Here is a 14,190-nt window from a genome sequence, read left to right on the forward strand (position 1 = left end):
GGGCTCTCATCCCAGACTACTGTCCTGACTAGATGTTGCTGAGGGAGACTGAAGGTAAAATGTGTTACTAGAATGTAGTTGAGGTATTTTAGGACTTCACACTTCTATTCACAGCTGAACACTTTCTGAGTATGATATGCTACTGTGCCTGGATGTTATTGCCTTGGCTCTGAAGTGGTGGTGCTCATGTTTGAAAACATAGCAGGGTTAGAAACATGTCCATTTTCTCCTCCTTTGCAAAACTGAGGGTTGAACTGGATACATAAACAAATGTTCATCAGTGTAATCACAGACTTGTGTGACACTGGAAGGTTTATTTTTCTATAATTAAAGTGCCATGAGAAATGTTTAAGTAAAAGTTACTGGAACTATATGTGTCTGTGGATACTGCTTCTTCTTACCATGTGAAACAGAAAGTTAGCGGTAATGATAAAATTATGTAAGGAAATGGATCAGGAAAAGTGAGAAAAATAATCTGAAACATTGAGTGTTAAATTTAAGGATTCAGAAAGAAACTCAAATTCCACACATAATGCTGGGACCAAATACTTTCAGTCTTTTCAACCTGACTATTTTCTTTAACATTGACAAGTATTATTACAATTCTTGTGCTTAATGCTCCAATTTATATCTAGTCTAACTCATATGTCAGCAAATTCATGTCTGACGTCAGTCTGATTCTTACTATCCTCTTTTTATTAGATGTTTACCTCACATTTCTATCAAGCATCTCTGTCATGGAATTCAAATATACTGGTGCAATCCCCACCTTTTCACTTTCACCTAGCTTATATATTTTTTTAAACTTCAGCTAACATATCTATCTTTTTTCCCTTTGGAACTTATGGTTTTCAGAGTGCTAGTCTTGTGCAGAAAGTGACATATATTAGTAATAAATTCATAGAAACATTTTAGAATATTGCAAAATGATGGTGCAGTTAAGTAAAATAAAACCGGATAAGTGATGACCAGGTTTTTCAAATGATGATTATAATGAATGGAGGAGGAAAAGGTTACCTGAATGGCATTTGTCACATTCCATCCTGCTTCCCAGCTGGTGATCAGTTTGACCTGGGCACGTGGCAGGGGAGCTGGGGACTTGTGTTCTGGATCCTGGTGGCAAACATCAAGCTCAAAGTTCAAGGGTCCATCTGTTTCCTCTCCCCTCCTCAATGTGAGTTCTATTCAGTTCATCTCTTCTAGCAAAATTCAGATGCTCTTCATCAGTGTCCAGGCAACTGTCCCATCTCACAATTCCCAAAAGGAGAGATCGTGTTTCCCTAAAGCAGTTGAAAAGAGATGAAAAAGTCTGTTTCAGGTGAGCCATACTGAACATTAAAGTAAAATATTTCCTTACATGTCTTTATTTTTTTTCAGCAGTTGTACATTGTTAATCCTTTTGTTAGGTTAGCCGTGATATTGTATCTATGATGAATGAAGTATGTTGTCTTCAGTTCATTTATTTGTGCCCGTTTCAAGTGCCAGCAAAATAAATATCTCCAAGGTCTTCAACATATTGCCTAGAGTAGTCTGCAGTGAGATTTAATAGTCTGCAAGCTGCAATTTACAATTCAAATCCTTTTTTCTCTTACCTGTGGTATCTACATAGATCAGTCATTCATGAAGGATCTACAGATGGCTGCAAGAATCTCTTCCTGGAAATTATGCATGTTTCTAATACAAATAAATAGTTCTGCCAAAGGGAAAAAAATGCTTCATTAAAAACTAGAGTTGATGGACTGACTGCTAAGTGAATGCACGTAAACAAGTTCACTTTTCCAGATGTGAGAATTTTCTGCTGTGTTTTAGTGTCTACAGAGGTCAGTAGAACTTTAAAAATGTTCTTTAAAAAGCTCAAAGCTGCAAGAAAAAAAAAAAGTAGCTTCTTCATAACTGTATCTAATTCACAGTTGCTGGCAACAATTAGGGGAATGACATAGAGCTGTTTACTATAAATGGTGACACATTATGATTATTCATACTGCAAAATCCTAAAAATAATTTTTACAAAAAGTATCCTCTTTTTTCCTCACATAGCCCATGGAATTTGTGAAAGAAAGGTAAAGAGAGTTGGGTCACATAATTGTAGCATTATTTATTCCCATTTTCCTTTTTTGCTTCCCACTCCTGCCCTACACTCCACTTCCCTTTGTTTCTTCATTCAGTGTACTGAGTTTTAACAGCTATATTTCTACAGTAATAACTGAGTAACAGTTACAACACTGCTGATCATGCTGAAGAAAAAAAGTATTTGCTTATAAAGCAAATTTGACCATGTGAGATCAATTGCAGTCCTTGTTTGTACTAACAAGTCCTTCCTTATAGCTGAAATTTCAGGAATTCTCAAAACAAATTTAGAAGTTTATATTTCTGAACTGCAATCCTGAACTGATGATTTCTGTGCCAAATATATATGCACTGTAGTCTCACCAGTAACTCTCAGGTCATGCCCATTCCCAAAATGAAACATACTTCATGCAAGCCTTGTTTTCTGTTTTTCTTATGTGCTCAGGATTAAATAAACATGGAGACAACATTGACTGTTCTGTCTTTTATGATCAGACATTGATGTTTCTCTTGTTTTCATCACCTAACTAGTATTCTGAAGCTCTCCACAGTTTATTCATCTGTCCTAAAAAATATTTCAGAAATAAAACCATCACAGAATTATGTTCCTCTGTCTACCTTGTTCAAGCGTCATCACTCACACCTGTATGTCTATGGGTTTATCACTGGATGCTCCAGAGTGGTTTTTTACATGTTGTGAAATCTGCTATTGTTGACTTGAGCTGAACAACAAGTGTCTCTTGCTTGTCAAAATACTGGTTTATTGGTATGTCTGAAGACCAAAGGGAATGTCACTAGCCATCTCACAAACAAATAATGATCTTCTGGGGTGATCTGGAAGGTGCTTGAAAATACAACTGTAGTTTTTACAGCAAGTTTTGACCTCAGTACAGGCCTTCTCTCATTAAAGCCATTCCAACAGAAAGCTTCAGGCAGATTTCTGAGGGAAACTGCTCTATGATATGTGTATATATTGCTCACATTAAGTAAACCTGGTAATAGTATATATAGAGTGAACACAGCAACATAAAAATTACAAGTTTGATTTTCCTAATATATAGAGAATGGTCTGAGATGCACAAGTGGAACCATGAGAAGTGGTAAAAATTAGTGTATATTTCTAGTCTATTCTTAAGCTCTACTTCTGTAGATGTTCACATTTCTGGATAGAAACATTTTGTTATCATTGATTTTATCTAACAGGACACACAATTAGCATTTTAAAGACCATTTTTTGTTAATTAAAGACAGGTAAGAAGCATTTTAACATCCTGAGCAACTGAATTACATCAAACACAAAATTTGTTATTGTTCATTTATAAATGATGTATCACATAAGAAGTTGCATTGTCTGTCTACGTTTGTAGATTTGTTGTCTAAAGGAATTTATTGAGACAGTGCTGCTTCATGTTGGTTTTTTTTTTGTTTTGTTTTCTTTGTTTTGTTTTTATGTTTGTTTGCTTGGTTTGTTTGTGTATGTGTGTGTGTGTGTGTTGGTTGGTTGGTTGGTTGGTTGGTTGGTTTTCCTTGTAAATTAGCATTTCAAGCAGCTGTCTTAATCAAAGGAAGCTTGAGCAAGTTTAGGAACAGAGAGATACCTCTGGATACAGAACCATTTAATTTGGCTGTGCATGCTTAGGGAGGAATTGTTCAGTTTTATCCAAGGACTTCTGACAGCAGTGGAAAGAATCCCATTTTCTGATCTCTTATCTGCAGGACACATCCCATCTGGAAGTCAGAAAAATTAAATAAGAGTTTAAAATGTTCTTTCACAGAACAAAAAAGAACTTCAAAGATAATGTAAAATCTATTTTAAAAAATAACTTCTGGTTTGTTTAAATATACCACTTCCCTACTGACTACCAAATACAAATGCAAGTAAGTTTACAGGTTTCCAGAAGTACCTGAATTTTAATAGAATATTTATGTTAGACCTCCCAAGCTCAGTACACTCTTGGGACTATTTATTTCATTATTCATCATTATTAATCTCTGATATACAGCATAGCACAGATTATCATAGTACAATATTTATTATTATTTATAATACTGCATAGAGATCCTGGCAGCCACCTTTGGATTAAGTGTCTCAAAATCAAATAGTAGGAGACAGCTTCTTTATGAAAGGTTTACAGTTTAACAAGAGTAGACAGACAGAGACTTGGCAGTCTGGGAGTCTATCCATCTTCTTTGTCTACTGGGCATGGATTTTTCATTCTATATATTACCTACAACTTTGATTTTTGCAGTCAGTAGGACAAATTATTTTCTTAGTTACATCACTGTATACCTACTGGCTGTTTCACAGACATAAATAATGAGCAAAGGAAGATATATCAAATCTGGTTTTATTATTGCATTATAAACTGCTGTCTAGATGACTGCAGCAAATTTCATATTTATTGTGCTATTTCCAGGTCACCAGAAATAAACAGTAAAGACAAAAAATGAGAACTGGACTCAGTCAAAGGGTAGTCCAGTTCTTCACTTTTCCCACACAGTACTTCTACAGATGTCCTTTGTCCACACAAGCTAATATTCTAAGTTTAATTAAACATTATGTCTAGTCTTAGGAAAAACTTCTTGATTTATGGTAAGCTTGTAAGTATGGTTATCTTTGTCCTCATCACCTATTTGCTTATTTCTATTTCAGTACCTAAACCGAGATTAGAATTCTCTCCTTGTAAAGCAGCAGACTGTCACTGTGACTCATAAGCTTGACAGGGCTGAATTTCAGGAACAGGAAAAGTGGGTGGATGAGCTTGGAAAAGACATCTTTCTTGGTCAGTAGGATCTTACAGTGCAGCTGCTTATGCCTGGGAGAATTACGTCTTCAGAGCTGCCACTTGCTTTGGCCATTTTCTTCAAAACCTGTTTGACTTCAGTTATGCACTTCAAGGACAGTGTTTCAGAACATCGATGAAAAGCAGATCAACGAAACAGTTTCTCGACCCCATACAATTTTATCTTATGCAGCAGTGTATTTACAGATGTTTTTATAAAACCATCAATCTTATATCTTCCTTATAATCTTACTTTTGCTGTGGGACATGGGTTTGGTTCAAGTACTGGGGTAGCAGCATGTTGTGGCTGATTAGCACACTCTTTCACAAGGGAGAAGATCTCTCTCCACAAAAAAGGTATCTTAAGTAGTCACCATTCTTAGTCATGTGGCTAGCTGGGGCAAATAAAGCACTTCCAGCTATGCAAGACATTTTCTCTAGAATAAATGTCTGCTTGAAGGATATGCACTGCTCTTCCCATAATGGAATCTGTTTACAACTAAAGGGCTTTTGCAATCTTTCCCATGTCAATGCACTAAACCTATGTGTAAACTGGGTCCAAGAGCATAAAAATTTGAGAGTTAGGCAAAGATACAGCTGTGGTGTGTTTCTGCAGAACCCTGAAGGTGTATGGAGAGACCAGGAATGCAGGTACACTTCTGAGTGCCCATGTTGCACAGTTTAGGTAAACCCTGGCTATTCCACTCTCTGGCACAAGCTCAGAGGGCTCTTATTGGTAAAGAAGCTCTTTTTTTATATTAGTCTAGCTTTAAGTACTGCCTGAATGACTTTAAACTAAAACAGAGATGACAGTGCAAAATGGAAAAACAGTGTTCAGTTTGACAGAAATAGCCAGAAAAAATACCACAGACTATCCATCTACCCTTTGCCTTATGTAGGTTAATGGTGACTGAGATGAGTAATTTTTTATAGTGAAATAAAGATTTCAGTTTTGGCCTGTGGATCCCTGATACAAACATTTGCAACATTTTTTCACAGTTGTAACTGATGCTTCTTATGAATGCTCAGGTTTCTTATCAAAATTCATCTTTAGGTGTTTCTGCAAATTATACAAATTTGGAAAACAGACACAGAGAAGGTGTAGCACATGATGAAAGGCAATATTAGTAGTTGATTTTATGTTTGTGGAAAGGTTTCTTCATGCTCACTTTTATTTATTTGTATGCTTTTGTAAGGTTTTCTGTATTTGTTGCTTGTTCTATGCATTTTTCTCTTACAATTTTTTAAAGTCATTCAAAATAATGTTTGTGTCAGCAAATATATATAAGTATAGGGTAGTAAGTGTGTGGCACTTTAGAAGTGCATGAAAGATAAGGTCCCTTCCCTAAGAAAAATTCTAATCCAGACAGAAGAGAATTAATGTGATACAAATTTAAAGCAAAAAGGGAAGAATGGAGTGGTTAACACTGAACAAATCAGTACTACAAGGTTTCTTAAAACAACTTAATCATTGACCAGAGTTTTTAGAGTACAGATCTTGTCAGAGAAGGAGCTATTCAAAGCCTAAGGGACATGAAAGGAATTAAGCCAATGGTGGAGGAATAAAGGAAACAGTAAGAAAGAGGACTGTAAGAAATATACATCTGCATGGTGTAAATATGAGAAAATAAAAAGAGGCATGGAGACAGAAAGGAAACTGGAAAGATCAAATGTTAAAGGGCAGGATATCATAAAGAACTTTGTTACTTATTTACATAGAATATTGCCTAAGATGTGGGACCAAAATCTCCACATGTAACCAGAAATGTGAATCCTTTTCTGGGTTTCTAAAAGTTACTATATGCTAAGATTGTTTCTGTTTTTTGTAATCGAGTGAAACAGAACAAATTCTGGTAACTTTCACAGTTAAGGCTATTCTGATGGAAAAGGAAATGTAGCTTATGAGGATCACAGAGAACACCAAGGAAAGGGACAGAAAGACACGTCATGAGGAGTGGCTATTTAAACACAGCCCAGAGTTGACCCTCAAGGAATATATGGTCTCCAAATCGAGCTCACAAGAGATGCAAAAGTCAGAAGCAGGCATTGACTTTAACACAGGTCATTTGTACACATGCATTATGGTGTAGTCCTGAACTGTCTGATCTATTTTTTTCCCATTGGCTAATTCATTGAAGAGAAATCACCATTATCTAGGAAAGAATTAGCATTACAGACCTAAGATGACTGAGGATCTCAAGAAGAGACAAGGTTGTCTTGTACCTCATGGAGAAATGTGTTTTCTCTGACTGCAACAGGAAGTTACAGTTTGGTGAGCTGAGCATGGGTTTTCACATGGGTTAATACAAATGGGATTCCTCTGAGCAGCAGAGAAATTTTCTGAGCTACCCATTACACAGTAGAATAAAACAGGTGCTTTAGAGAGTGGGTTGACTCAGCCTCAGGCTGGTGCTGAAGTAGGTCAGATACCACAGGTCAGTACCATAAAATCAACCATTTCCCCCCTCTGTATATAAGGAAAATCTGGGATCACAAGCTTAGAGTTATATACCTGCCTCTACTGTATTCATGTGAAGGCAGGCAAGGTGAATCCCATACTACACATTTTCTGAATGCTCATTTCAATTTGTGAATAATGGCTGCTGCAATGTAGCTCATCTTGGTGCTCTCACCAGATACTGATTAAATTTGGCATTCAAATCCATCAACATTTTTGGCATTTTTGCTGATAATCTGTGCTTTTGTTCAGACATGTAAATATGTGTAAATGAAAATAATTAACCTTATTGATAAATGTTATAGTAGAAAAAGATTCACTCCTTTTTTAAAAAGAAACAAGGTCAAGATTTTAAACCTAATTTACTTGGAAGTACATTGCTCTCAGTAATTTATAAAGTTAGATGCTTGGATTTCTTAAATTATAGCACATCGGAACTTCATGATTCTGTGTTTAAGGTGTAGTTTTGATGTTGTGTGCTCTGTTTTAGATGAGTTTCCACAGTGAGAATGACAATTAAAATGAGATTCTGAATAACTGCCTCTTATGTGGAGACCATCCCTTGAGCACAGGATGAGGGTGAAAATATGTGATTATGTGGTAAATGACTATTGTAATGATGCATAAAGAACCTAAATTAATTACACTAGCAAATCATAAATAGCATTTACAGCTCTTCAGCATTGCCTGAAAAGGTTTACTTTTTAAATGGTTCTTGAGAGACACCATTCTGTGGAGGTGCACTCATTTCATAGAACTAGAAAAGGGTCTCAGGTTGTGGAGAATATGCCAAGTGTCTGTCATACAGCGGAAACTCTACAGTGATTCAATGGCTCAGTTCTTTCACTGGACTGATTAAATAACAGAGATTTAATCTTAAACTTTAGTCATAATGGTAGAAGGCACATTAACTCAGTTTTGTTCTTGTTCTGCTGAATTTAAATGACAGTTTAACAAAAATAAATGTGTATTTATATTCTAATGTTAGGTGGTGTGGTAAAAGAACGATCGAGCCCAATATATGGCCCTTTAACCCAGCAACCCATATATTAATAGCATACATAAAAACTAATAAACAGTCTGTCATATCTGAAAAAAATCAGTAATGTAGGTGAGTTGACAGTGGATAGATACTAAAGTCTTCCTCCACTTCCTTATGAAATTAACTGTGAAGAGGAAAATATCACAAGTTTACTAAATGAAAATGTAACATCCAGATGAAGTAATCTGCCACTTTGGGTGAGGGATAGGGAAGAAAGAAAGAAAGTATATCTACAGCTAAAATGTGAAGTTGATGGCTATGATTCAAGTTGAGATAGTTGATGAGAACAAAATTGTCATGATAATGAAGACCAGTAGACATAAGCAATTCCTTATGTAGTACATAAAATTATTATTTCCACTTCTTTAGAAATAACTGAGGTGTGTAACAGGAAAACCATGCTAGATATTTTTGTATGTACATTCCACAGTATAATAGGTTTTTTACTTTGCCTTCAGGAAAGAAAATGTGTCTCCATCAGAGCTGTAATTTTTTGTGTTTATTTGTAGTCCCACAGGCCCAGCTATATTGTTTCATCAGCAAGTTCTGCTCCCTCAGTTATCATCTATGGATGATAGCCTCTGTATTTAAGAATTCATTCTTTAGAGGAAGAGTTTATTCACTTATTATAGGTCTTAATTGTAGGTCTCTTCTTCAAGGAATCCTATACAGGAAGATACAGGTATCATTTATATGCATGGCATTAGTGTCATCTGTCTTTGCATTTCATTTAGTGTAATTCATGGAAACTTACTTTTAGAAGTAGTCGCAATTAACAGAGAAGATAACAGTGTTGTGATGCTTACAGAAAATTGGAAACAAAATGTTATACTGAATCTTGGTGAGATAAATATTAGACTTTGAAGGATGGTTAGGTGAAATATTAGTCTGTGACTTTCTTCAGAGTCTCTTGCATTACATTTTTTTGATACAAAGTTCAAATATGTAGATAAATAGTGAAATCACTTAGTCTCACAACACAGACATCCATCATTGTAAGCACATGTGAAAAAAGAAGGAAGTGCAAAACATATAATTGTCCTTTGCTTTCAAAGGTAAACAAATGTTCTGAGGTGCTAAACTTGGTTGTATTTTCCAACAGAGATTAAATATCAGCACTTCTCCAGATTAGAATAAACAGTATGCAGTAATGAAATAAAAATAATAGAACATTTCACCAGTGGTTAAATCAGAATAAGCAGAGAAAACAAAAGGTGCAGAAAACAGCTGAATAGATCTCTGTTGTTCCTTACTACATAACTCTGCTCTCTAGACTAGAAAGGCATCAAGCTTCATAGGCAGTTTGTCTCTTCTGTTTTTCCCTTTCTGCAGTGATCTGTCTTCAAGAACTCAGTTAAAAACCAATGTATTTTATTATCTTTTCTTTTTTTTTTTTTTTTTTAAACCACAGCTCCTTTGGGAAGTGACAGTGTCCAATGCCAAGAAGCATTTCTGATTAAATATAAATACCAAATGCAGGGCCATTCAAGTCCCTGTGCTTGAAGAGTTATCATAATAACTCTTCACAATATTTTCATGTTTTGTGCAAGTACTGGTGAAAGCACATGACAAATGAAGTTGTTTGGTTTGGTTTGGTTTGTTTTTTTTTCACAATAGGATCATAGAATAATTTAGGTCAGAAAGGATTTCAGCAGGTCTCCAGTCCAAACTCCTGCTCAAAGTCAGTTCCCATGTGAAGTCAGACAAGGTTGCTCAGGTCTCTTTTCCAGTTGAGGCTAAAAAACCTCCAAATATGGAGTCTACACAACCTCTTTAGGAACCTGCTTCACTGCTAGACTGTCTTCATGGGAGGAAACTTTCTATTTATAGACAGATCCTAACGTCTCTTTTTTTTCATTTTATGCCTGTTGTCTCTTGGCTTCTTATTATGCAACACAGTGAAGAGCTTGTCTTCATCTTCTTGACGATCTCCCCATAGGCACGCAAAGGCTGCTCTTGGGCTTACCCTCTCTCCCCAGAACCTCTGGAGACTTCCCTTTTCTAGACTGAGCAAGCCGTGCTTCCTCAACCACTGGCTCATGCTTGGTTTGCTGCCCACCAGAACCCCCAAGCCCTGCTCCCCAGCCAGACCCAGCCTTCCTGATCTTGGAAGTCTCATGTGCTGCTTAAACAAGTAGAGGTCTCCAGCTCCTTCTTCTCTTCTGCAGTTGGATAATTTGAGAATTTGTCTCTGCAGGATTTCTGTGAAAATCCTGTGAATCTTTCTCACATTCTCTGACACTGCACAGTCTGCTCACCTTCTCCTGTTGGCAACACAGGTCCTCAGCTAGAGCAACCCCCCCTGCAGGCAAGGACACCACCTTCTCCTGCCCCAGCTCAGAGAGAGGTACCAGGCCCATCCTGTAGCCCAAGATCTGGGTGGCCACATCTGCCCTTCAGAACCCTGAGTCAGGGCCTCTGCTCTACCACTCATTGCTCCAGCTGATGCTGGGGACCGTACCTTGTGGCACATGCCCAGGTTTATCAAGCAGACCCATGCTGTTCTAAGCAGCCTTCCAGCTTCCTTCCATGCACTCTTCTGCATGAACTATGACGTCTATTAGCTACTACTTGCTGCACTGTAGGCATGGTAGTTTTGTAGATCTTTTGCTAGCACTAGTTCAGTGGGTGTTTGACACTTCATAATCAGGATTCAGTTGCAGACAAAAGGTCTAAGGACTTTTTGAGCAGGAAAGACTAGCAGACATTTTTACAAGCCAAGTTTGCTAGAAGCAAAAGCCTCTAGTAACTACACTTTTCCAGCAGCAGCAGATACCCCAAAATTCTTGGATGAATTCCAGGAAATCCTGCAATCATCCCAAGCAATAGTAGAAGGCCAGAAACTGCTGTGGTAAGTGTTGTGTCTGTTAGCTGCCTCTGTTGCACCCCAGTAATGGAAGTGAAGTTTAAATAAATTAATATTACCTGTATAGCCCTATAATGACCATTTTTTGAGTAAGAGTCTTCTGTTTTATACTTTACTGGATTATATAGTATAAGGCATCTAGATAGGTAAACAACTTTATCTGTCAAAAAATTTATTTAAGCTTATTATCAAAAAGGGGTTTTCCATCTGCTACATGAGCAGAATGCCTGAACATTCTGTTTTTCTTAACACTATTACAGAAGTTGTGCAGAAGAAAATGTTGAGAAACTTCTCTCTCACATTAAACAACTAAGATGGTTTCTCTTAAGCAGAGAATTATTAATTGTTTTCAGAGCTATTTCAGAAGATTGATTCATGCATAAAAATGCATTTAGTCAAGGATTTCAAGTTTCAGCAATTCTGCTTAAAAAAGCTTTATAATTTTCTTCTTGAAGAAAGATCTTTAATTACATTGGAGAAATAGAGTGGGATTTATGCATATATTCTAATTATGTAGTAGTAAAACTGAAAAGCTCTTCGTTAAAATCATGTGGAGAAAAATCAGACACATGCCAGCACTTCATTACTGAGAACTTAAGAGGAATTGTGTGGTGGCTGATTATCAGCATTGCATAAATAGAAGGGCACCCTACATATTGCATATGTCGACACAGTCTTTTAGATTAAAAAATAGGCTAATTTTGAGAAAACAGTAGAGGATACAAATTAACTCAGTTAATTTAACCAAAGAAATTCTACACAGTGTTATTAACACCTTGCTACCTGTTTAGTAGAGCAAGCATAATAATAAACATGTTCTTTCTAAGTTAAATCTGTATATACACATCTGTGTGCAGATATATACGGAGCATATAAAATCAAAGATCAAGGATCGTTCAATCACAACCTAATTCGATCTACATGGTCATCAAATAGTGCAGTTAGCTTATATAATAATTCATAAGAATTACATGCTTATAGCATAAGCAGAATATATGACATGCTTTCTGTTTAAACATAAGCCTTTAATGATGAAGGGTTTTCTCATGTTGTAAACAAGAACAGCTGGTGCACAGGCTGTGTTACAACACACTGTAATAACAATACAATAGACTTATTGTTACTTCTAAGATTGTGAATAAAGAAGTTATTCATATTTTAAACACAGAATTACCAAGCACTTCTTGCCAAATTGCAGACCCCCATGAACAATTCTCTTTGAGTCACAAGCACATGACTTTTCACTTCTTGGGGTCAGCCCATAAGGTGATAAAATAATTAAGACTCATGAGGGTGTGGGGTATGTACAACATCCACATGCCGACTCCAAATTCATAGAAAGGAACTGAATAAACTCTGATTCTGAACAGGGATGGGAGGATAGCAGTCAAAGTTAGAAAAGAGAAAGGAGATAACAGTGTGTCTCTACGGTGAGTCCCTCCACTGAAAATCATATTTGGCCAACAATTGCAGCTCTTTCTTTGTTATCAAGATCCTTCATATTGTACATCTACCTATAAAAAACAATATTGCTGTGTATTCTAAGTGAACCAGCTCATTAAATGTAAAGAGAGTTGACATAGTGGTTTGATTATGGGGAAGATTTCTTATGACTGTGTGTGTAAAATACCTAGCTCATTATTTGCTAGGTAAAAATAACATCTTAAATTATGCATAGCACACATATCATTGCATGATTAAATATCATAAATAATTTCCTAATATTTGCAATATCTTGTTTCTACCTCTATAAGTAAATATTTTCAATAAGAGGTATTACTGAACTTTTCTAGGGTAACTTCAAAGTAGGACACATATGAATGAGAGATTTCCACTATCTTCAGTTCTAGTCTTCTCTTATTATAGACAAATTTATCGTGTAATCTGTTTCTTAAATAGATCAAATTCGATTTAAAACTTCTAAGATTTCTTGCCTAAATTATTCCTATGAGAAGAAACACAGAATTGCAGAATAGTTGAGGTTGGAAGTGACTTCTGGAGGTCATCTGGGCCAACTCTCCTTGGTTCTTGGTTTACAGATCAATAATTTCAGCAGCCATATAGATAATACATGACCAACAACAGATATACTTCATTTATGTTATCTAGATTACAACTCTTTAATGTAATATACTCATATCTGTCTATATTGTAAATACTAGTATTTCAACAACAAGCAAGAGAAACCCTTTTTGTTTGCTTTTAAAGACACTGATTACCTTTAAAACAGCATTTGCTTTAGAGCAAGGAACTGATGGCTTCCTGAAAAATCACAGCCAGAACCTTTTAGCTTCTTCCTTATGTAGAAAGAAAAAAATGTAAGGTTGAAAAATATATTCTAGCAAGAACTTCAACTGTGATTGCCATAGTTATAGTAGGATTGAATTTGTGTTTTGTATGTCTCCCATAAACAGTGTTTTCTGACAGAGATAGGCACTATTCAGAAGCACTGAATAGTAAGAAAGATGGGAAGGGAAGGGAAGGGAAGGGAAGGGAAGGGAAGGGAAGGGAAGGGAAGGGAAGGTGCGGGAAGGGAAGGGAAGGGAAGGGAAGGGAAGGGAAGGGAAGGGAAGGGAAGGGAAGGGAAGGGAAGGTGCGGGAAGGGAAGGGAAGGGAAGGGAAGGGAAGGGAAGGGAAGGGAAGGGAAGGGGAGGGAAGGGGAGGGGAGGGGAGGGGAGGGGAGGGGAGGGGAGGGAAGGGAAGGGAAGGGAAGGTGCGGGAAGGGAAGGGAAGGTGCGGGAAGGGAAGGGAAGGGAAGGGAAGGGAAGGGAAGGGAAGGGAAGGGAAGGGAAGGGAAGGTGCGGGAAGGGAAGGTGCGGGAAGGGAAGGGAAGGGAAGGGAAGGGAAGGGAAGGGAAGGGAAGGGAAGGGAAGGGAAGGTGCGGGAAGGGAAGGTGCGGGAAGGGAAGGTGCGGGAAGGGAAGGGAAGGGAAGGGAAGGGAAGGGAAGGGAAGGGAAGGGAAGGGAAAAGAATT

At 37.1% G+C, this 14,190-nt stretch overlaps 1 protein-coding gene across 1 annotated transcript in view; it reads right to left on the minus strand.

Annotated features, from left to right (window-relative positions):
• LOC308038646 (vesicular inhibitory amino acid transporter-like) overlaps positions 1-10,710 on the minus strand; it is a gene marked incomplete at both ends in the record, with an annotated part of 33,590 nt that extends 22,880 nt beyond the window's left edge. The window contains 2 exons of the mRNA XM_080341423.1: positions 1,018-1,113; positions 10,609-10,710. Of these exons, the coding sequence (XP_080197549.1) occupies positions 1,018-1,113; positions 10,609-10,710 (198 nt within the window). The remainder of the gene's footprint in view (positions 1-1,017; positions 1,114-10,608) is intronic.
• Between the last annotated feature and the right edge of the window lie 3,480 nt (positions 10,711-14,190).

This window comes from Nesoenas mayeri (assembly GCF_963082525.1).
Source record: "Nesoenas mayeri genome assembly, chromosome: 3".
Lineage (NCBI taxonomy): Eukaryota > Metazoa > Chordata > Aves > Columbiformes > Columbidae > Nesoenas > Nesoenas mayeri.